This window comes from Lepidochelys kempii, chromosome 1 (genome assembly GCF_965140265.1).
Source record: "Lepidochelys kempii isolate rLepKem1 chromosome 1, rLepKem1.hap2, whole genome shotgun sequence".
Lineage (NCBI taxonomy): Eukaryota > Metazoa > Chordata > Testudines > Cheloniidae > Lepidochelys > Lepidochelys kempii.
In genome coordinates, this window is record NC_133256.1 from 5945760 (window position 1) to 5967729 (window position 21970).

At 47.2% G+C, this 21970-nt stretch overlaps 1 protein-coding gene across 1 annotated transcript; it reads left to right on the top strand.

Annotated features, from left to right (window-relative positions):
• Nucleotides 1–18258: 18258 nt before the first annotated feature.
• Nucleotides 18259–19348, top strand: LOC140905606 (olfactory receptor 52K1-like). Its single transcript, XM_073329116.1, has 2 exons — nt 18259–18281; nt 18373–19348. The coding sequence occupies exons 1-2, from the start codon at nt 18259–18261 to the stop codon at nt 19346–19348; spliced, it is 999 nt and encodes a 332-aa protein (XP_073185217.1).
• The last annotated feature ends 2622 nt before the right edge of the window (nt 19349–21970 follow it).

Consider the following 21970-nt stretch of genomic DNA (forward strand, 5'->3'; position numbering starts at 1 on the left):
GCCAAAAAATTAAAAATTCTGCGCACAATATTTGAAAATTCTGCAAATTTCTTCATATTTTATTTCTCAAAATAACACCATATAATCATGCCAGTTATTATTCTTTTGGTAATTTATTTCAAAATATCTGTCAGCAAGTATGTCTGTAACAATGCAGACCAAAAAAAAAAGATTCAGGGGTTTTTTTTGTCTGTTTACAAATAGATTCCATATGAGGCATATTAATACAGAACTTTGTGTAATTCATTTAAATTACATGACAGAACTGTATTTCCTGCACCTGTCCGAAGCAGTGCAAAGGCTTGGGGGAGTCGGGGATAATGGAGGAGCTGAGGGAGAGGGAAGGAGCCTGCAGTGAACCTGGAGGGGTGTTGGGTGTGGGTGGGAGAAGTATGGAACAGGTGCTGGGGGAGGGGAAGGTGGGGAGGGGCTGGAATGTTAGGGAGTTGGGGAGCTTCCCCCATGCAGACCTTGGCTGACCCCCAAGCCTCTCCCATTCAGTCAGGCACGTCTGCCCCTGTCCCTGCACCCCGCATCCCCAGTCTCTTCAGCCCCCTGCCCCCATCCCCAGGCTCAATCTCATAGACTCATAGACTACCAGGGTTGGAAGGGACCTCAGGAGGTCATCTAGTCCAACCCCCTGCTCAAAGCAGGACAAGTCCCCAATTTTTGCCCCAGATCCCAAATGGCCCCCTCAAGGATTGAACTCACAACTCTGGGTTTACCAGGCCAATGCTCAAACCACTGAGCTCTCCCTCCCCCACAACTCGGTCACCCCACTAGCTCCTGAGCCCGTGCTCCAGTCAGCCCCCGCCTCCACTAGCCATTCTGAACCCCCCCCACAGAAGGACTGGGTGCCCCACTCTGTGCTACCCTGGCTCTGCGGGCAGGGTGCTGGGATGAACCCTGCTCCTGCGGGAATCCCGCAGCACGGGGCCCAGATGTTTCTATTGTCCCACATAAAACGAAATTTTGCCTCAGAAGTGCTGCAGTGCCGCCTCTTGCCCCCAGAGGCCGCTGTGGCGCTAGACCAGCCGGCATGAGCGCAGCCGGCTCTTCTGGCGCCACAGCGGCCTCTGGGGGGCAACGGGCGGCACTGCAGCACTGCTGAGGCAGAATGCGTTTTAGGTGGGAAAATACAGCACGATGCGGGGCAGATGGATTCTGCACTTCCCCAGATGCGCAGAATTCCCCCCGGAGTAACCTGATTGACAGTCTTGAATGGGAGCAGACGTGAGAGAGTCTATGTGTGGGAATAGGCCATCTACTCTCAAGCACCTTATTCATGGCCGTGTTCGTTTTTTTCCAAATGCATGCAAAGGAAGGACAGGTGTATGACAGAAGCACTCCTTTTCTCTGCTGGAATTATTTTCCAGGGGGCATGTTTGTACATTTCAGCTGTTCTGTCTGCCCCAAGGTTCACATTTTGGTGGGGAAATTTGACGCTGCCCTTTTTTCAAGCCACACTGCAGAGAAGAGATGAAAATGCTCTGATGCCCCTAAAACACAGAGCCTGAGCTCGTGTAAACGGGCGTAACTCCGCTGACATTGAGGGACTGGCCCAGAGGCTATTACTCCCCTGCATCTGAAAGGGCAATGTTTACAGGAGAAACTACATTTACATTTTCACACTAGTCAATTTTCTATCTCCTTTCTTTACTCAGAATGTGTAATGTTTGTCTCAGACATAGCTATATGCAGACATAAATGTCAGAAATAATGAGTTATAACAGGTGTCGCGGACCCACAGGATTAGCGCTGTGGCCCCCCAAGCTTTGGAACATAGAATCATAGAATATCAGGGTTGGAAGGGACCCCAGAAGGTCATCTAGTCCAACCCCCTGCTCAAAGCAGGACCAATTCCCAGTTAAATCATCCCAGCCAGGGCTTTGTCAAGCCTGACCTTAAAAACCTCTAAGGAAGGAGATTCTACCACCTCCCTAGGTAACGCATTCCAGTGTTTCACCACCCTCTTAGTGAAAAAGTTTTTCCTAATATCCAATCTAAACCTTCCCCACTGCAACTTGAGACCATTACTCCTCGTTCTGTCATCTGCTACCATTGAGAACAGTCTAGAGCCATCCTCTTTGGAACCCCCTTTCAGGTAGTTGAAAGCAGCTATCAGGAACAGTCTCTGGTAGGAGCCCCGTCAGTGTGCCGGATCCCCTACGGGTCTTGCTCTTCCTCCAGAGTGAGCCACATGGCTTCACCATCTACTTAAACTGAACCACTGGGTTTCTGCTCTCGTGCTTCACCCCATGTTCAGTGACTCTGACTGAAGCAGACCCCTGATGGAGGCTCGTCCACACTTCAGGGACTACGGCTCCTCACCCAGCGTTTGCAGCAGCGTTCACAAACGAGTCGGGTTTATTCATTAACTGAAACATGGCATAGGTAGATGTCAAGGTTCCTTCCCCACTCTGAACTCTAGGGTTCTAGATGTGGGGACCTGCATTAAAACCTCCTAAGCTTACTTTTACGAGCTTAGATTAAAACTTCCCCAAGGTACAGAATTATTTTACCCTTGGATTTCCACTGTCACCACCAAACTTTATCTGGGTTTACTGGGAAACGTCGTTTGGACACGTCTTTCCCCCAAAAATCCTCCCAACCCTTGCACCCCACTTCCTGGGGAAGGTTTGGTAAAACTCCTCACCAATTTGCATAGGTGACCACAGACCCAAACCGTTGGGTCTTAAAACAATGAAAAAGCATTCAGTTTCCTTACAAGAAGACTTTTCATAGAAGTAAAGGAATCACCTCTGTAAAATCAGGATGGTAGATACCTTACAGGGAAATTAGATTCAAAACATAGAGAATCCCTCTAGGCAAAACCTTAAGTTACAAAAAAGACACACAGGCAGGAATATTCATTCTATTCAGCACAGCTATTTTCTCAGCCATTTAAAGAAATCATAATCTAACACATACCTAGCTAGATTACTTACTAAGTTCTAAGAGTCCATTCCCGTTCTGTCCCCAGCCAAAGCATCATACAGACAGACACAGACCCTTTGTTTTTCTCCCTCCTCCCAGCTTTTGAAAGTATCTTGTCTCCTCATTGGTCATTTTGGTCAGGTGCCAGCGAGGTTACCTTTAGCTTCTTACCCCTTTACAGGTAAGAGGATTTTCCCTCTGGCCAGGAGGGATTTTAAAGGGGTTTTCCCTTCCCTTTATATTTATGACATGCCCCCACATCTCAGCTAGGATGAAACGCTGGCTGGGATTTCTTCCTGGAGCTCTAGGAAAAAACAGAGTTAATAAGACACATGCACCTCTAAATATACTACCAAGTACATAAAGACTAACAATATTTTCCACATCTCTAACAATATTTTCCACATCTCAAGGATGATTTTTAACCAGTTTATTCTGGGGAAACTTTCATGGGAGAGTGCATCAGCCACTTTGTTAGAAGCTCCTGAGATGTGTTGGAAGTCGAAATCAAAATCTTGAAGAGCTCCAACTCCACCAAATAAGTTTTTTGTTATTTCCCATGGCGGTATGAAGCCACTCTAGCGCAGCATGGTCCGTTTGCAGGTGGAAACATATGGGCATAGCTTTTCCAGGACGTAGACAATGGCGTAACATTCTTTTTCACTGACTGACCAGTTGCTTTCCCTCTCAGACAGTTTTTTCCTGAGAAACACTACAGGGTGGAATTCTTGATCAGGTCCTTTCTGCATTAAAACTGCTCCCACACCACTCTCGGACGCATCTGTGGTTACTAGGAACGCTTTGTCAAAGTCTGGGGTCCTTAGCACAGGGTCAGACATGAGTGTCGTTTTAAGCTGGTTAACAGCCTTCTGACACTCTTCGGTCCACTGAACAGCATTTCACTGTTTACTTTTGGTGAGGTCTGTCAGTGGGGCAGCAATTTGGCTGTATTGCGGTACAAATTGCCTTTAATAACCGGCCAAGCCTAAGAAGGATTGAACCTGTTTCTTTGACTTTGGGACAGACCACTTTTGGATAGCATCCACTTTGGCCTGTAGGGGGCTGATAGTTCCTTGACCCACCTGGTGTCCAAGGTAAGTCACTCTGTTTAGGCCTATTTGACACTTCTTAGCCTTAACAGTTAGTCCTGCCTCCCTTATGCGCTCAAGGACTTTTGTAGATATTCCAGGTGTTCTGCCCAGGAATCCGAAAATATGGCCACATTATCAAGGTAGGCGACTGCATATTCTCCTAATCCCGCTAGGAGACCATCTACAAGTCTTTGGAAAGTGGCAGGTGCATTCTGCAGCCCGAAAGGGAGTACGTTAAATTCATACAGCCCGACATCTGTGGTGAAGGCTGACCTTTCCTTGGCGGATTCATCTAGCGGTACTTGCCAGTACCCCTTGGTTAAGTCCAAGGTAGAGATGAACTGGGCCCGTCCCAGTTTCTCTAATAGTTCATCAGTGCATGGCATTGGATAGTTGTCTGGGCGAGTTACAGCATTTAGCTTACGGTAGTCCACGCAAAAACTTATTTCCCCATCTGGTTTGGGAACTAGAACCACTGGAGATGCCCATGCACTTTCAGAGGGGCGGATTACACCCATCTGTAACATATCCTGGATCTCCCGTTCTATAGCAGTTTTAGCTTGAGGAGACACCCGGTAAGGGTGGACCCTAATTGGGTGAGCATTACCTGTGTCAATGGAGTGGTATGCCCGTTCAGTCAGTCCTGGGGTGGCTGAGAACGTTGGCGCGTAGCTAGTGCACAGCTCCTTGATCTGCTGTCACTGCATACGCCCAAGGGTCATGGAGAGGTTCACTGCTTCCACACCACCAGCACTTTTCCCTTCATAGTAGACACCTTCAGGCCACTCAGCGTTGTCTCCTCCCTGGGCTGTAAACTAACAAACCTTTAATTCTCTGGAATAAAAGGGCTTTAGAGAATTAATATGGTCCACCTTAGGCTTTCGGTTGGAGGTGGGGAATGCTATGAGATAATTAACAGCTCCCAGGCGCTCCTGGACCATGAATGGCCCTTCCCACGATGCTTCCATTTTATGGGCCTGGAGTGCCTTTAAGACCATGACCTGGTCTCCTACTTTGAAGGAACTCTCTCTGGCATGTTCATCATACCAGGCTTTTTGCTCTTTTTGAACATCCTGTAAGTTTTCTTTAGCAAGGGCTAAAGAGGTTCGGCGGGTGTTTTGTACGTTGGTTACAAAGTCCAGAATGTTAGTTCCTGGAGAAGGTGTAAATTCCTCCCATTGCCGCTTCACCAACTGTAATGGCCCCTTAACCTCACGGCCATATACAAGTTCAAATGGGGAAAATCCTAAACTGGGATGTGGTACAGCTCTGTAGGCAAAAAGTAACTGCTGCAACACTAGGTCCCAATCATTGGAGTGCTCATTTACGAATTTATGTATCATGGCCGCCAAAGTTCCATTAAACTTCTCCACCATGCCATTTGTTTGATGATGGTAAGGAGTGGCAACCAAGTGATTTACCCCATGAGCTTCCCAGAGGTTTTCCATAGTTCCTGCCAGGAAATTAGTCCCTGCATCTGTGCAGATGTCAGAGGGCCAACCTACCCTGGCAAAAAGGTCTGCTAGTGCTTGGCACACACTTTTAGTCCTGGTGTTGCTTAGAGCTACTGCTTCCGGCCATCGGGTGGCAAAATCCATGAAAGTCAGTATGTACTGCTTTCCTCTGACTGTCTTTTTTGGAAAAAGACCCAGAATATCCACAGCTACTCGCTGAAGTGGAACTTCAATGATGGGGAGTGGCTGGAGAGGGGCTTTGACCTGGTCTTGGGGTTTTCCCACTCTTTGGCATACTTCACAAGACCGGACATAGGTAGAAACATCCTTGCCCTTTCTGTCCCAGTGGAATGACCCCCGCAAACGGTCTTTGGTCCTGTTCACACTAGCATGGCCACTAGGATGATCTTGGGCTAAGCTCAAGAGCTTGGCCTGGTATTTAGTTGGAACTACCAACTGTCTCTGAGGATGCCAGTCTTCCTGGTGTCCACCAGAAAGAGTTTCCTTGTATAAAAGTCCTTTTTCTACAATAAACCTGGATCGATTAGAAGAGCTGAGAGGCGGTGGGTTGCTCTGTGCCGCCGTCCAAGCTCTCTGGAGGCTTTCATCTGCTTCCTATTCAGTCTGGATCTGTTCCCTTGATGCTGGAGACATCAGTTCCTCATTGGACTGTGGACCTATGCATGGTCCCTCTGGAAGCGATGTAGGGGATGGGGCTTTTTCCGTTGACTGTGAACCGCTCTCCGCTGGGAAACTATGTTGGGGTTCAGGCTCCGGCTGAGCCTCTTGTGTAGGGTTATGGGTTGCTGCCCGGTTAAGGTTCAGTAGGGCCCTCTGGTGTTGAGGTTGCAAGTACTGGATTCAGTGCTGGCAATGGGTCTGGTGCTGGTTGTTCCGCTGGTTCCAGTTCTGGGACTGGTTCCGTCTGGGTCTCTGGGACTGGATCCACTACTTCTGTTGCAGACATTGGCCTGGGGTCCGGGTCCATCACCTCTGACCGGGTCCTGATAGAAGTTTCCGGAACAGAGCTAGGCCTCACGGCTTGTTTAGCCTGGCTGCGGGTGACTGTTCCCACCCTCTTGGCCTGATTCACAAGATTGGCCCAGTCTTCCCTCAACAGCATGGGGATGGGATAATCATCATAGACTGCAAAAGTCCACATTCCTGACCAGCCCTGGTACTGGACAGGCAATTTGGCTGTAGGCAAATTGAAAGAGTTGGACTTGAAGGGTTGAATCATCACTGGGATCTCTGGGTTGATTAAATTGGGGTCCACTAAGGAAGCATGGATAGCTGACACTTGTGCTCCGGTATCCCTCCACGCGGTGACCTTCTTCCCGCCCACACTCACAGTTTCCCTCCGCTCCAAGGGTATCTGGGAGGTATCTGAGCCTGCGGATCTTTGATGTGATTCCGGTGCAATGAACTGTAATCTGTTGGGGTTCTTGGGGCAGTTGGTCTTTACATGCCCCAGCTCGTTACATTTAAAACATCGCCCAGCTGACGGGTCACTGGGCAAGGCGGGTTGCTGGAGAATGGAGTGGTGGGACGATAAGGGGTCTGGAGGGTTCTTTGGGAGGTAGGTGGGGTCTTGGGCAGCCCCCAGGAATAGGGTGTGTTCTGGGGTTGTCCCTTCTGGTCTCCACTCCAACTGCGACCAGTTTTCTTCTTCTCTGCCACCTCCACCCATTTGGCTCCAATCTCTCCTGCCTCGATTACAGTTTTGGGCTTCCCATCTAGGATGTATCTTTTTATTTCCTCAGGAACACCCTCTAAGAATTGTTCCATTTGCATTAGGAAGGGTAAATTTACTGGAGATTCAACACTTGCTCCTGATATCCAGGCATCCCAATGTTTCACAATGTGGTAGGCATGTCGGGTAAATGACACGTCTGGTTTCCACCTTAGGGCTCTGAACCTCTGACGAGAATGCTAGGGTGTTATCCCCATTCTGATTCTCGCCTTGGATTTAAACAGTTCATACTTGTTCATGTGTTCTTTAGGCATTTCAGTTGCCACCTCAGCTAAGGGTCCACTGAGCTGTGGCCTCAGCTCTACCATGTATTGGTCGGTAGAGATGCTGTACCCAACGCAGGCCCTTTCGAAGTTTTCTAAGAAGGCCTCCGTATCATCGCCTGCCTTGTAGGTGGGGAACTTTTGGGGTTGGGAAGTGGTACCTGGAGAAGGATTGCTAGGGTTTGTTGGTATATTCTGCTGAGCCTTTATTTTCTCCATCTCCTCCACATGCTTCCTCTCTTTTTCCTTCTCCTCCAGTTCTTTGGCCCTTGCTTCCCTAGATTTTCTGTGAGCAGCCACTTGGTGTTGTTCTGCCTCTTTCATTGCCTCCCTTTCTTTGTCCTTTGCCACCATTTCTTTGTCCTTTGCCACCATCTCTTTGTGCCTTGCCGCCATCTCCCTCCTGTGGGCAGCCTCCTGTACCTCCTTCTCCATCCACATGAGTTCTATCTGTCTTTCATGTTCCTTTTGTTTTTCAGCAGCCTCAAATATGGCTAATTCCAGCTTTTGTTGAGTTGTGGAGTCTGTCATTCTAACCTCTCTGTTTTTAACTAACTTTACACCCCAGGTTTAGAAATAAAACAAACAAAACTTGGCTTGTAAAATTTTGCTGTGCTGGAATAGGATACCTATTCTCTGATAGTGATTGTCAGCCTACAGAAAAAGACAATTCCCTTTGTCTCTGCTCTGGCCCCAAATCAAAGCAAAAAAGCTTCCAACTATTTCCAGTTGGAGACCTGCTTTCCAGCAGCACAAAGGATTTTTAAAAAATCAAAATCCTAAAAAACCCAAAAACTAACACTTTTGTCTTCAGGCAAATAGGTAGAAATCCCCTCTATTTACTTTTAGGGGGAAAAAAAAACCTCAGGTTTGTGAAAACTGTGAATTTCCCCACAGGAGATTAACTACTCTGCCTCCAGGCAAAGAAAACCTGCAGTTCACAAAGGTAATTCTCTTCTGTCTCTGCTCTGGCCCCAAAGCAGAGAAAAAACTAGTTGCTTTCAGTTGGACCTCCTTTCCAGCAGCCCCAAAGGGGAAAAAAAATTCCTTTTTAAAATCTGTTTTTCTGGTTCAAAAAATCTCAAACTGGTTAATTTCAGGTTAATCCCACCACTGCCACCATGTCAAGGTTCCTTCCCCACTCTGAACTCTAGGGTACAGATGTGGGGACCTGCATGAAAACCTCCTAAGCTTACTTTTACCAGCTTAGGTTAAAACTTCCCCAAGGTACAAAATTATTTTACCCTTGGATTTCCACTGCCACCACCAAACTTTATCTGGGTTTACTGGGAAACGTCGTTTGGACACGTCTTTCCCCCAAAAATCCTCCCAACCCTTGCACCCCACTTCCTGGGGAAGTGAAAACTCCTTACCAATTTGCATAGGTGACCACAGACCCAAACCCTTGGATCTTAGAACAATGAAAAAGCATTCAGTTTTCTTACAAGAAGACTTTTTAATAGAAATAAAGGAATCACCTCTGTAAAACAAGGATGGTAGATACCTTACAGGGAAATTAGATTCAAAACATAGAGAATCCCTCTAGGCAAAACCTTAAGTTACAAAAAAGACACACAGGCAGGAATATTCATTCTATTCAGCACAACTATTTTCTCAGCCATTTAAAGAAATCATAATCTAACACATACCTAGCTAGATTACTTACTAAGTTCTAAGAGTCCATTCCTGTTCTGTCCCCGGCCAAAGCATCACCCAGACAGACACAGACCCTTTGTTTTTCTCCCTCCTCCCAGCTTTTGAAAGTATCTTGTCTCCTCATTGGTCATTTTGGTCAGGTGCCAGCGAGGTTACCTTTAGCTTCTTAACCCTTTACAGGTAAGAGGATTTTTCCTCTGGCCAGGAGGAATTTTAAAGGGGTTTACCCTTCCCTTTATATTTATGACAGTAGTCTTTATGGCAGCAGAGAGAACTGAAGGTTAAAGCACAGTTCATTCTGGTTAGCTCAGAGCCCAGCCAAGCTGTAGTAACCCTTTGGTTCAAGCTCTGTTGGTCTCCCAGTCTGACTGCCCTGGTCAGAGTCCAGGTGAGGTCCCCAGCTCCTTCTAGGAGCCAGCTCTTATCCCCCGCACCCCACCTCACACCTCTCCAGTCCTTTGATCTCAGGCCAGGGATTGTTGTTCAGTGGGGAAGTCCATCTCCTCATGGGGTGTGGGGTGCTAGGTGCCAATGGCTTGCTGATTGGACTTGCCACTGTTGTCCCGAATGCTCCATTGATATGGAGACTAAGGCCCAGACAGCTAGGAGACTCCTAGACCTATGTCTCTAAGGTCCAGTCTACACTACAGACCTATCTCCGTGTAACTATGTCACGTGAGGATGTGAGAAATCTACAGCCTTAAGCGACGCCGTTACACCGACCTAACCCACACGTAGACAGCCTATGTTGGTGGGAGAGCTTCGCCCACTGACATAGCTACCACCTCTCAGAGAGATGGCTTAACTACACTGATGGGAGACCTCTCTCCCATCGGCTTAAGAGCGTCTTCATTAAAGCACTAAGGTGGGACAGCTGCATTGGTGCAGCTCCACTGATGCCTCATTTTAGGTTCCCTTAGCCTGCCCTGGGTGCAAACAGTCCTTTCCCACCCCTGCTGGGTAACAATGCAGCACATGGGAAACTTTCTTCCGGCAACTCGCAGAAGCTACTAGATCGCACGCCCTGGTTCTCATGGGAGACTTCAATCATCCTGATATCTGCTGGGAGAGCAATACAGCGGTGCACAGACAATCCAGGAAGTTTTTGGAAAATGTAGGGGACAATTTCCTGGTGCAAGTGCTGGAGGAACCAACTAGGGGCGGAGCTCTTCTTGACCTGCTGCTCACAAACCGGGAAGAATTAGTGGGAGAAGCTAAAGTGGATGGGAACCTAGGAGGCAGTGACCATTAGATGGTTGACTTCAGGATCCTCACACAGGGAAGAAAGGAGAGCAGCAGAATACGGACCCTGGACTTCAGAAAAGCAGACTTTGACTCCCTCTGGGAACTGATGGGCAGGATCCCCTGGGAGAATAACATGAGGGGGAAAGGAATCCAGGAGAGCTGGCTGTATTTTAAAGAATCCTTATTGTGGTTACAGGGACAAACCATCCTGATGTGTAGAAAGAATAGTAAATATGGCAGGCGACCACCTTGGTTTAACAGTGAAATCCTTGCTGATCTTAAACACAAAAAAGAGGCTTACAAGAAGTGGAAGACTGGACAAATGACCAGGGATGAGTATAAAAATATTGCTCGGGCATGTAGGAGTGAAATCAGGAAGGCTAAATCACACCTGGAGTTGCAGCTAGCGAGAGATGTTAAGAGTAAGAAGAAGGGTTTCTTCAGGTATGTTAGCAACAAGAAGAAAGCCAAAGAAAGTGTGGGCCCCTTACTGAATGAGGGAGGCAACCTAGTGACAGAGGATGTGGAAAAAGCTAATGTACTCAATGCTTTTTTTGCCTCTGTCTTCACAAACAAGGTCAGCTCCCAGACTACAGCACTGGGCAGCACAGCATGGGGAGGAGGTGGCCAGCCCTCTGTGAAGAAAGAAGTGATTTGGGACTATTTAGAAAAGCTGGACGTGCACAAGTCCATGGGGCCGGATGCATTGCATCCGAGAGTGCTAAAGGAATTGGCGGATGTGATTGCAGAGCCATTGGCCATTATCCTTGAAAACTCATGGGGATCGGGGGAAGTCCTGGAAGACTGGAAAAAGGCTACTGTAGTGCAAATCTTTAAAAAAGGGAAGAAGGAGGATCCGGGGAACTACAGGCCACTCAGTCTCACCTCAGTCCCCTGAAAAATCATTGAGCAGGTCCTCAAGGAATCAGTTCTGAAGCACTTAGATGAGAGGAAAGTGATCAGGAACAGTAAGCATGGATTCACCAAGGGAAAGTCATGCCTGACTAATCTAATTGCCTTCTATGATGAGATAACTGGTTCTGTGGATGAAGGGAAAGCAGTGGACGTGTTATTCCTTGACTTTAGCAAAGCTTTTGACACGATCTCCCACAGTATTCTTGTCAGCAAGTTAAAGAAGTATGGGCTGGATGGATTCACTATAAGGTGGGTAGAAAATTGGCTAGATTGTCAGGCTCAATGGGTAGTAATCAATGGTTCCATGTCTAGTTGGCAGCCAGTATCTAGCAGAGTGCCCCAAGGGTCGGTCCTGGGGCCGGTTTTGTTCAATATCTTCATTAATGATTTGGAGGATGGTGTGGATTGCACCCTCAGCAAGTTTGCGGATGACACTAAACTGGGAGGAGAGGTAGATATACTGGAGGGTAGGGATAGGATACAGAGGGACCTAGACAAATTGGAGGATTGGGCCAAAAGAAATCTGATGAGGTTCAACAAGGACAAGTGCAGAGTCCTGCACTTAGGACGGAAGAATCCAATGCACCGCTACAGACTAGGGACTGAATGGCTAGGCAGCAGTTCTGCAGAGAAGGACCTAGGGGTGACAGTGGACGAGAAGCTGGATATGAGTCAGCAGTGTGCCCTTGTTGCCAAGAAGGCCAATGGCATTTTGGGATGTATAAGTAGGGGCATAGTGAGCAGATCGAAGGACGTGATCGTCCCCCTCTATTCGACATTGGTGAGGCCTCATCTGGAGTACTGTGTCCAGTTTTGGGCCCCACACTACAAGAAGGATGTGGAAAAATTGGAGAGAGTCCAGCGAAGGGCAACAAAAATGATTAGGGGTCTGGAACACATGAGTTATGAGGAGAGGCTGAGGGAACTGGGATGGTTTAGTCTACGGAAGAGAAGAATGAGGGGGGATTTGATAGCTGCTTTCAACTACCTGAAAGATGGATCCAAAGAGGATGGATCTAGACTGTTCTCAGTGATAGCAGATGACAGGTCAAGGAGTAATGGTCTCAAGTTGCAGTGGGGGAGATTTAGGTTGGATATTAGGAAAAACTTTTTCACTAGGAGGGTGGTGAAACACTGGAATGCGTTCCCTCGGGAGGTGGTAGAATCCCCTTCCTTAGAAGTTTTTAAGGTCAGGCTTGACAAAGCCCTGGCTGGGATGACTTAGTTGGGGATTGGTCCTGCTCTGGGCAGGGGGTTGGACTAGATGACCTCCAGAGGTCCCTTCCAACTCTGATATTCTATGATTCTATGAGACACACACAGGACTCAAAAAACAAATTACAAAATACTTCAACCACATCACAACAGGAGTTGTTCTCCTTGTCCTCTGAAGGCAAGACAAGAAGCAATGGGCTTAATCTGCAGCAAGGGAGAGACTTAGGTTAGATAGTAGGAAAAACTCTCTAACTCTCAGGGGAGTCAAGCTCGGGAACAGGCTTCCAAGGGAGGTTGTGGAATCCCCATCACTGGAGGTTTTTAAAACCAGGCAGGACAATCATCTGTCAGGGCTGGTCTAGGGATACCTGGTCCTGCCTCAGTCTACAAGGGGACTGAACTAGATGACATCTCGAGGACACTTTCAACCCTGCATTTCTATGATCTCCCACCTGCAACCAACCAACCCCAGCTGGGTAAGGAAGCCTCGCTGAATCAATATGCTTCATCCTAGAGGTAGCTGGCTGGGGCTTGGGAAGATGGTAGGTGGGAGCAACATCCAGAGTGGGAAAGCCACGCTGTCCATTCTGGGGTTCAGCTTGGGAGGCAAAAGCAAAACCTTCCCATGAGCTGCTGATTGCTGGGGGGATGGGACCAGGGGCACAGACAGATTCCAAGCCATGCAGGACTAATTCCAGCCTCCTATACACTCCTGTGGTGCATTTCTGCTGCTGTGCCTCTTCAAAAATAGGGTGAAAGCTGCTAAACAGACAGGACACTAAGCACAGGCGGCCCCGAATTTTACAGGAGACGTTTATGATAAGAGCCTCCCTGTAAAATCAAAGGGCAGGTCTTTTTCCTGCAAAATAAGAATGTTTACATGCTATGAGAAATGGTCCTATTAAAGGGCACGTAATGGGAGAAGAAAGCCCTGTGTCTCTAAGCACCCTGGGGAATGATCAACTGCTCCTGCTGGAGGGGAGAGAAGGGAAGGTCCTCATAGATCAGTCACGTGTGGTCCATTCCCAAATGATTGTCTAGGAGGCTCTTGATCTGCTTTGCACACACAGATGCGACTCAGTTGCTTAGCCTTTTTGGTTGGACTCTCCTACAAGCTGGAGGTTGCTGCCGGCAGAGTCCCCTCCCTGAGAGATGGTCACTTTGGTATACACTTTCCCCCTTGATCCACCTTGGCCTGCATTTGTTAACCAGCCAAGCATGCAGCAAAGCCCATCTTTTAGCCTGGGCAATGGGAGTGATGGGGGCAGATGAAGCAAATGTGACCTGACAGTCACTGTCCCTGTGGCTCTTAATGGGCCAGCTGAGGGAGTGGCGGAATACAGGCAGCTCAGCCCATGAAGGGTGGCTTTGTCTGTAACCCTTCTGCTCGTCAGAGTTGGCAGCAACAAGGGCCGGGTTCAGTATCTGGGGGTTCCATTCCAATAACACCATGCAAAACCGGCTCGAGCCCCCACCCAGTGACCTGGGACCAATATATACCACCCCTGCTGGGCGCCTCCAAGAGGCAATACTTCCCCTCTCGCAAGCACATAGTCTGAGTGTAGCAAAAGTCTTTTAATAACAGAGAGAAACAATGTGGCATTATGTTGGGGAAACACCACCAACCGGATTCATAACACAACCCATGAGCAAAAAAACCCACCCCAAGCAAATTGGGACGTGTCCTTTCCCTTTGGTTCTTGAGTCCAGCAACCCAAAATCACCCAAAGTCCCAAAAGTCCAACGACCCAAAAGTCTCTGTCCCTGGTCAGGGCCGCCCCAGAGTTTGAAAGTTTATCTACAGAGTTTCACCTCCCAACCTGGGTGGAGATGGGGGGGGGGTAAGGGGCACCTTACATGGTCCAAAGCTGATTGCCCCACCTCTCCATGGGGCTCCACTCTGCCAGCCACCCCCATGAGCTGCTCCAGGCATCCGACAAACTGCTCTGCTCCACCAGCTGTCCCGCAAACTGCCCCACAATATATCTTCAGGCTCCCCCACTACTTAATGCAACATTCAGTTATTTCAGCTCTTGGTAAGTTCAGCTCTTTTGTGATTTCAGCTTGTAGTAAGGGAGCCTCAGTGCTGGTGCACCATTAGCCCAAAGTGAATTCAGTTCAGCAGCCTGTAACTAGACTCCTAAGGGAACCAAAATTAGCTCTGATATTCTACAGTAGAAAGAGAAGGAAGCACAATTAACATGTAAGGCCCTCACCAAGGAGCCCATACCACAAAGCATTAATACCTATCCCCAACACCTCTTCATTCACTGAGTTTTGGAACCCATGACCCTTGCCTAGCGAGTGCTGCTTAGTTGATGGTGAGTCCCTTCATCATAACAAAAGGCCAAGTATAGTTCCACTGTCCTTGATTCACATAATCAGGATAATAACAGTTTATTCCTGCCCCAATAACAGAGAAACTGGGGCTCCTATAGCAGCCAAAGTGACCATCTCGGTAGGGTGGGTGTGCCTATGCAAATGAGATCAGCCCCTGAAGTTCTTTTCCACAACCCACCATGACTCACCACCAGACTTCAAGGTAGAGCTCATCCTGACTCTGCTTACATGTCTAAGGAAATGTTTCCAGTTTTATCTCGTGGGGTGCCTGGAATCCTAAGACTGGAGCTACAAAACAGAAATAAACACATAAACTGAATACTTACGGAGACTGCAGGGCAGATGCAGGGGGAAATCATGGGAAGGCTAAAGAAGGATGTGGAAAAATTGGAAAGAGTCCAGTGGAGGGCAACAAAAATGATTAGGGAGCTGGAGCACATGACTTATCAGGAGAGCTGAGGGAACTGGGGTTATTTAGTCTGCTGAAGAGAAGAATGAGGGGGAATTTGATAGCAGCCTTCAACTACCTGAAAGGTGGTTCCAAAGAGGATGGAGATAGGCTGTTCTTAGTCGTAGCAGATGGCAGGACAAGGAGCAATGGTCTCAAGTTGCAGTGGGGGAGGTCTAGGTTGGATATTAGGAAACACTATTTCACTAGGAGGGTGGTGAAGCACTGGAATGCGTTACCTAGGGAGGTGGTGGAATCTCCTTCCTTAGAAGTTTTTAAGGTCAGGCTTGACAAAGCCCTGGCTGGGATGATTTAATTGGGGATTGGTCCTGCTTTTGAGCAGGGGGTTGGACTAGATGACCTCCTGAGGTCCCTTCCAACCCTGATATTCTATGATTCTATGATTCTATGAAAAGTGCTCAGGTGTGGGATATAACCCTGGAGAGGAAAGACAGGAGCATTTATATGAATCCTAGGCAGAGAGCCTGGAACCAAACATACTTAGATTTCAAATATTCTGATGCACAGAGATACAAGCAGGGTTCAGTTAGGTGGCTTGTTTAAATGTTTTATGAGTCTTCTCTCTCCCACCTCCTCTGGAAGACTTTTCATTTGATTTTTTCTTTTTGGTTTTTCCCTCTAATAAAAAATACAAATGATTTGACAATACCGCATTTTACTCTTTATTTCTGGAAATAGAACACAGCTGAGAGCTCATATTCTTTTAGCCCTATACTCCCGGCCCCTCTGAACAGCTCGAGTCACAGCCGCCACCAAACGTACCTCTATAGTGACCCAAGTCTCTCAACTCCCACCTGGGGAGTAAAGTCACCAGGGTGTCATTAGGAGGTATAAATACTCTCACTCAGTTGATCCTGGCCGAGTGCAGAGTCCTGCAGTTTGTGCTTGACTTCAGCATATGCTGAGAGGGAAGAAGATGCAGCCAGGATTTAGGTGAGATGGGGAGTTTATATTAAAGCTAATCAAGGATCTTTCTAAATAGGTGACTTTTAAAGCAAATGGAAAAAATTGGGCCAAATCTGCTGTCAGTCACACTGGTGTAAAACTGGAATGATTCTGGATTTACACCTGTATAAGTGGGAGCAGAGTGAGGTTGATCATTTAGAAGGGAACTATTTAATTCCATCAAAAAAACAAACAACCAAACAAACAAATGATGTGAAGAAACCATTGAGTATTCAAAACATCAGGGGCCTTCAGGTTACACACAGATCCATAGTTCTCTCCCCTGGTACAATTGCACTGTGAGAGACTCTTTATTGTGTAATTCTGTTACCATGGGAGATTTCAGTCTGGGGGACATATGTTTTGGCAGAGAGACAAATAATGATTAGGACAGGGCAGTCCTCTAAAACGATCTCAGTCACTTGCTAAACTGGGCTCACTTGAACAACGTACAGGTTACATTACAACGTGCATTACAACTAAATGTGAGGTCCTACATCGAGGAACCAAGACCACAGATCACACTTACAGGATGGGGGGCTGTGTTTTAGAAAGCACTGACTCAAAAAAGAACTCGGAGTCATGATGTGTAACCAGCTGTACATGAGGTCCCAGTGCAGTGTGGTGATGGAGAGAACAAATTCCCTCCTTAAAGGCATAAGGAGGGGAATATGGAGCAGAAATAAAGAGGTGTGCAGCTTGGGGAGACCATCACTGGACACTCTTTCTAGGTCCGGTGCCCATACTTCAAGAAGGTTGTTGACAGATTGAAAAGGGTTCAGAGCAGGTGATCAGAATGGTCCCTTCTTGCCTTAAAATGTATGAATCCATAATTATTTGATCACAATTTTTTCTCAGTTCATGAAATAATTAATAATTTTTTCTGCAACCTTCCATCAATATGGTCTATCGCAGCTTGTAATATTTTTCCCTTTGTGAAAATAGTTTCTGTATCTCTGTTCATTTGGACTTTTCATAGCATAAAATTTCTTCTCTCCAAAGTCTGTTTTGAATACATGTGACTTTTCTTAAGAGCCTTTGGTGAGGGACCTTGTCAAAGGCTTTTTGAAAGTCCAAATACACTATAGCCACTGGATCACCCTTGTCCACATGTTTGTTGACCTCCTCAAAGACTTCTACTAGACTGGTGAGGGATGATTCTGTTCTTTCCCATCATTTCAACCTATTCGCCTGTTTCCGAAGTTAGGCTCACTGGGCTGTAATTGCTGTAATCAGAGGCTGATTTAAGTAATAGGTCACATACCACAGTTAGTAGTTCTGCAATTTGATATTTTGAGTTCCTTCAGAATTCCTGGGTGAATCGCATCTGGTCCTGGTAACTTATTCCTGTTTAATAGATCAGTTTGTTCCAAAACCTCTTCTGTTGACACCTGGGACAGTTCCTCAGATTTGTCACCTAAAAAGAACGGATCAGTTAACCCAGAAGTCGGTGGGGAGTTCTCCCCCAGGCTTCAATGGGAGCAGGATCAGACTCATAGGCTCTTTTGGTATGTCTACGCAGCGAGCGGCAGTTAGTCTCACAGCTCGGGTTGACAGACGCAGGCTCGTGCTTCTCGAGGTACCGCGCTAAGAATAGCTGTGTAGATGTTGAGGCTCGGACTCTGAACCTGAGTTCAAAATAGCACTACTCATGCATGTTCCCCGATGTACTACGTACATCCAGGCTGAATACCCAGAATGTGCTGCTGAATGTACCAGGTACATCTTGATACATGCAGCTTAACATGCCAGGTATTTCTAGGCTGGAAGCACATGCCGTACAGCCAGATATACTCGGTACATCATGGCAGAATGCACACTAAACAATTTGCATCTCCTAGGACCGAGGTACACCAGGTAGGATACTTGTAACCAAGTGGGGTTCATTACTCGTGACTTGTAATGACATTCTAAGAACGCAAAATGATTTTGCACAGAAAAATATCAGGGTTTGTATAATTAGTGTTCTTGCAACATGATTGATGAACTCAACAAAAGGTCAGTCCACTTCTTCCAGAGCTGAGACTGGCCCCTAGCATGTATTTAATTTACAGGTCTGTTCATTCCATGTGTTATATTTTATTGAAAGGAAAGACTTGCAAAAGACGCCACAACAAGACCTGTCAGGTTCCAATGGCACAGGCTCTGATCCATCAGTGTTCTTCCTGACAGGCATCCCGGGGCTGGAAGCCCTGCACCCCTGGATCTCCATCCCCTTCTGCTCAATGTTCTCCGTAGCCGTTCTAGGAAACTGCACCCTCTTGTATGTTATCAAGACAGAGCCTTCTCTCCATCAGCCCATGTTCCATTTCCTCGCCATGCTGGCCGTCATCGATCTGGTATTATCCACAACCACCGTGCCGAAAATACTGAGCATCTTCTGGTTTAATTCCAGGGAGATCAGCTTTAATGCCTGCCTGGTGCAGATGTTTTTCCTTCACTCGTTCTCCATCATGCAGTCTGCTGTGCTGCTGGCCATGGCCTTCGACAGGTATGTGGCCATCTGCAACCCCCTGAGATATGCCACCATCCTGACCAATTCAGTGATAGCAAAGATCGGGCTGGTGGCTTTGGCCCGGGCTGTTCTGCTTATGGTCCCTCTGCCCTTCCTCCTCAGGAGGCTCCCCTACTGCGGGTCCCATGTCATCGCCCACTGCTACTGTGAGCACATGGCCATGGTCAATCTGGCCTGTGCCAACACTATGTTCAATAACATCTATGGGATCATCGTAGCTCTCTTCATCGTGGGGCTGGATCTGATGTTCATCTCCCTATCATATGTCAAGATCCTGAGGATTGTCTTAAGCCTGGCATCCAAGGAAGAGCAGCTCAAGGCTTTCGGCACCTGTGTTGCCCATCTTTGTGCCATCTTAGTGGTCTACACACCAGTGGTCCTCTCCTCAATAATTCACAGGTTTGGCCACCAAGTCGCCCCACATGTACACATCCTGCTGGCCAATTTCTACCTTCTCTTTCCTCCCATGATGAACCCCATCGTGTACAGTGTGAAAACCAAACAGATTCGTGACCGGGTGCTTCTCCTGTTCCGAGGGAAAAGCTTCTAGGCTGAGCAGGAGGGGGCTGCTGAGCAATCAGGAAGCAGAGGATGCAGGATTAGTTTTCTGAGTAACTTAGACAGCATGGTTGTGGGGGCTTTGTGTACGCTGGGATGGGAACTCCACCTCTGACTCATAGGGAGCCATACACTGTCCCCTACATGACATTAGCGCTGCTGGCCAGAAGGTGATCTTAGCCATGACCTTGTCCTCACTCGGCCCCATGTGTGTAGTGCTGGTAACAAAGACGAGTGTGAAGGCTCCTTGCACCTTCTCTTGCTGTGCTGGAACATCTGGCCTTTTTTACTGGCACACCCAGCCGTAGCCACGGACGTGCATGCTGCAGGAACAAATGAAGCTGTGATGTCTGAACATTATAGAGCCTATCCTAAGTTGTTTAATAATACCACTGTGACACTCTGTACCTCGGGAGAACACCCTGCACCCCCATGTGCATCCTTATAATATGATTGTGTCGTATCCAGTGCAAAGTTTGTCATGCTCAGGGTTTAGCTGATCGCCATATATGAGGTCAGGAAGGAATTTTCCTCCAGGGCAGATTGGAAGAGGCCCTGGAGGTTTTTCGCCTTCCTCTGTAGCATGGGGCACGGGTCACTTGCTGGAGGATTCTCTGCTCCTTGAAGTCTTTAAACCACAATTTGAGGACTTCAATAGCTCAGACATAGGTGAGAGGTTTATCGCAGGAGTGGGTGGGTTAAATTCTGTGACCTGCATTGTGCAAGAGGTCAGACTAGATGATCATAATGGTCCCTTCTGACCTTTTTTCAGAGTAACAGCCGTGTTAGTCTGTCTTTGCAAAAAGAAAAGGAGTACTTGTGGCACCTTAGAGACTAACCAATTTATTTGAGCATGAGCTTTCGTGAGCTACAGCTCACTTCATCGGATGCATACCGTGTAAACTGCAGTAGACATTATATACACACAGAGACCATGAAACAATACCCCCTCCCACCCCACTGTCCTGCTGGTAATAGCTTATCTAAAGTGATCATCAAGTTGGGCCATTTCCAGCACAAATCCAGGTTTTCTCACCCTCCGCCCCCCCACACACACAAACTCACTCTCCTGCTGGTAATTGCCCATCCAAAGTGACCACTCTCTTCACAATGTGTATGATAATCAAGGTGGGCCATTTCCAGCACAAATCCAGGTTCTCTCACTCCCTCACCCCCCTCCAAAAACCACACACACAAACTCACTCTCCTGCTAGTAATAGCTCATCCAAAGTGACCACTTTCCCTACAATGTGCATGATAATCAAAGTGGGCCATTTCCTGCACAAGTATCTATGAATCTATGAATCTATGTCGGGTGTCTTTGGAAGGCTTATGATGCACTGAGCATTGTTCTTATAGTACTGTTATAGGTTGTAATTTCATGTACATAATTATGAGGCTGAAAATGTGTCCTCAAGGCTTAAAACAAGCCCAGGCAAAACTCTCCAGGAGCAGAGGGGACCCTCACAGTGATGCAGCGAGCAAGGTGTATGTACAGCTTGTTACTCCAAAAGGAGTTCACACTTTAAGCACTAATATTTGTGATTTTAAGTGAGTCTTCAGTGCAGTGGCTAACAGTCAGGAGGAGGTCACAGTTTTGTTATTTTCTGTTTATTTATTTTGGGTGAGGGAAATAAGCACAAGAAAGCAGAAAAATGACTACCAGTGAGGCGGCTACAAAACTAGAGTGGGCCAGACTGGAAGAGGCAGAGAAGGAAAAGGACCGCAAGTTTCAAATGTAGCAGGCAGAAATGAGGCTCAAAGAAGAGGGGGCTGCACACAGAAGGGCTATGGAAGAAAAGAGAGAGAGAGAGAAGAAAAAGAGAGAGAGAGAGAGAAAACACCAGCTGGACCTGCTAGAGAAGCAGAACCAGAGGCCCCCGACCCCAACAACTCCCATCACTCGAAAAATCCACAAATGAGAACACTTATGTCCTGCATAGAGTGAGGAGGACGATATTGCTGAATATCTGACTGCCTTCGACAGGCTGTGTGTGGTACATGAAATCCCTGCTGGTAAGAGAGTTCCTACCCTGATTGTGAAATTAACTGTAAAGCTCGAAATGTGTTCCATGAAATGCCTATTGAAGATGCTTTAGACTATTGTAAATTTAAACATACTGTTTTGTGAATTTTCAGATTACCCCTGAAACATATAGAGTTATATTTAGGGATCTTAAGAGGGATATTGGGATGAGTAATGGGGAATATGTAAACAAAATGAAAGATTTGTTGGGAAAATGGGTGAGGGGTAAAAAGGTGGCAAGTTTTGAAGGAATGCTTGGTCTTGTTGCTCAAGAGCATTTCCTAGGCATATGTAAGGCTGATGTACAGCAGTGTCTGTGGGACAAAGATATAAAGTCTGGGGATGAGATGGCTGTTTTAGCTGATGCCTTTGAACAGACTCAGGTGTCTATTGAGGCCAGGCCACAGAAAGAGGGGTTTAAAGCTGATGGGAAGGGAGGATCCCATTTTATCCCTAGCAAGACGGAGGGTTGCTGGGAGGCTGGGTATTCACCTCCCCAAAACCATTCCTCAAACCCTCATCCCAAATCTCCTGTAAAAGCAGAAGAGCCCAAAAGGTGCTATCAGTGTAAGTCCACTGATCCCCTGA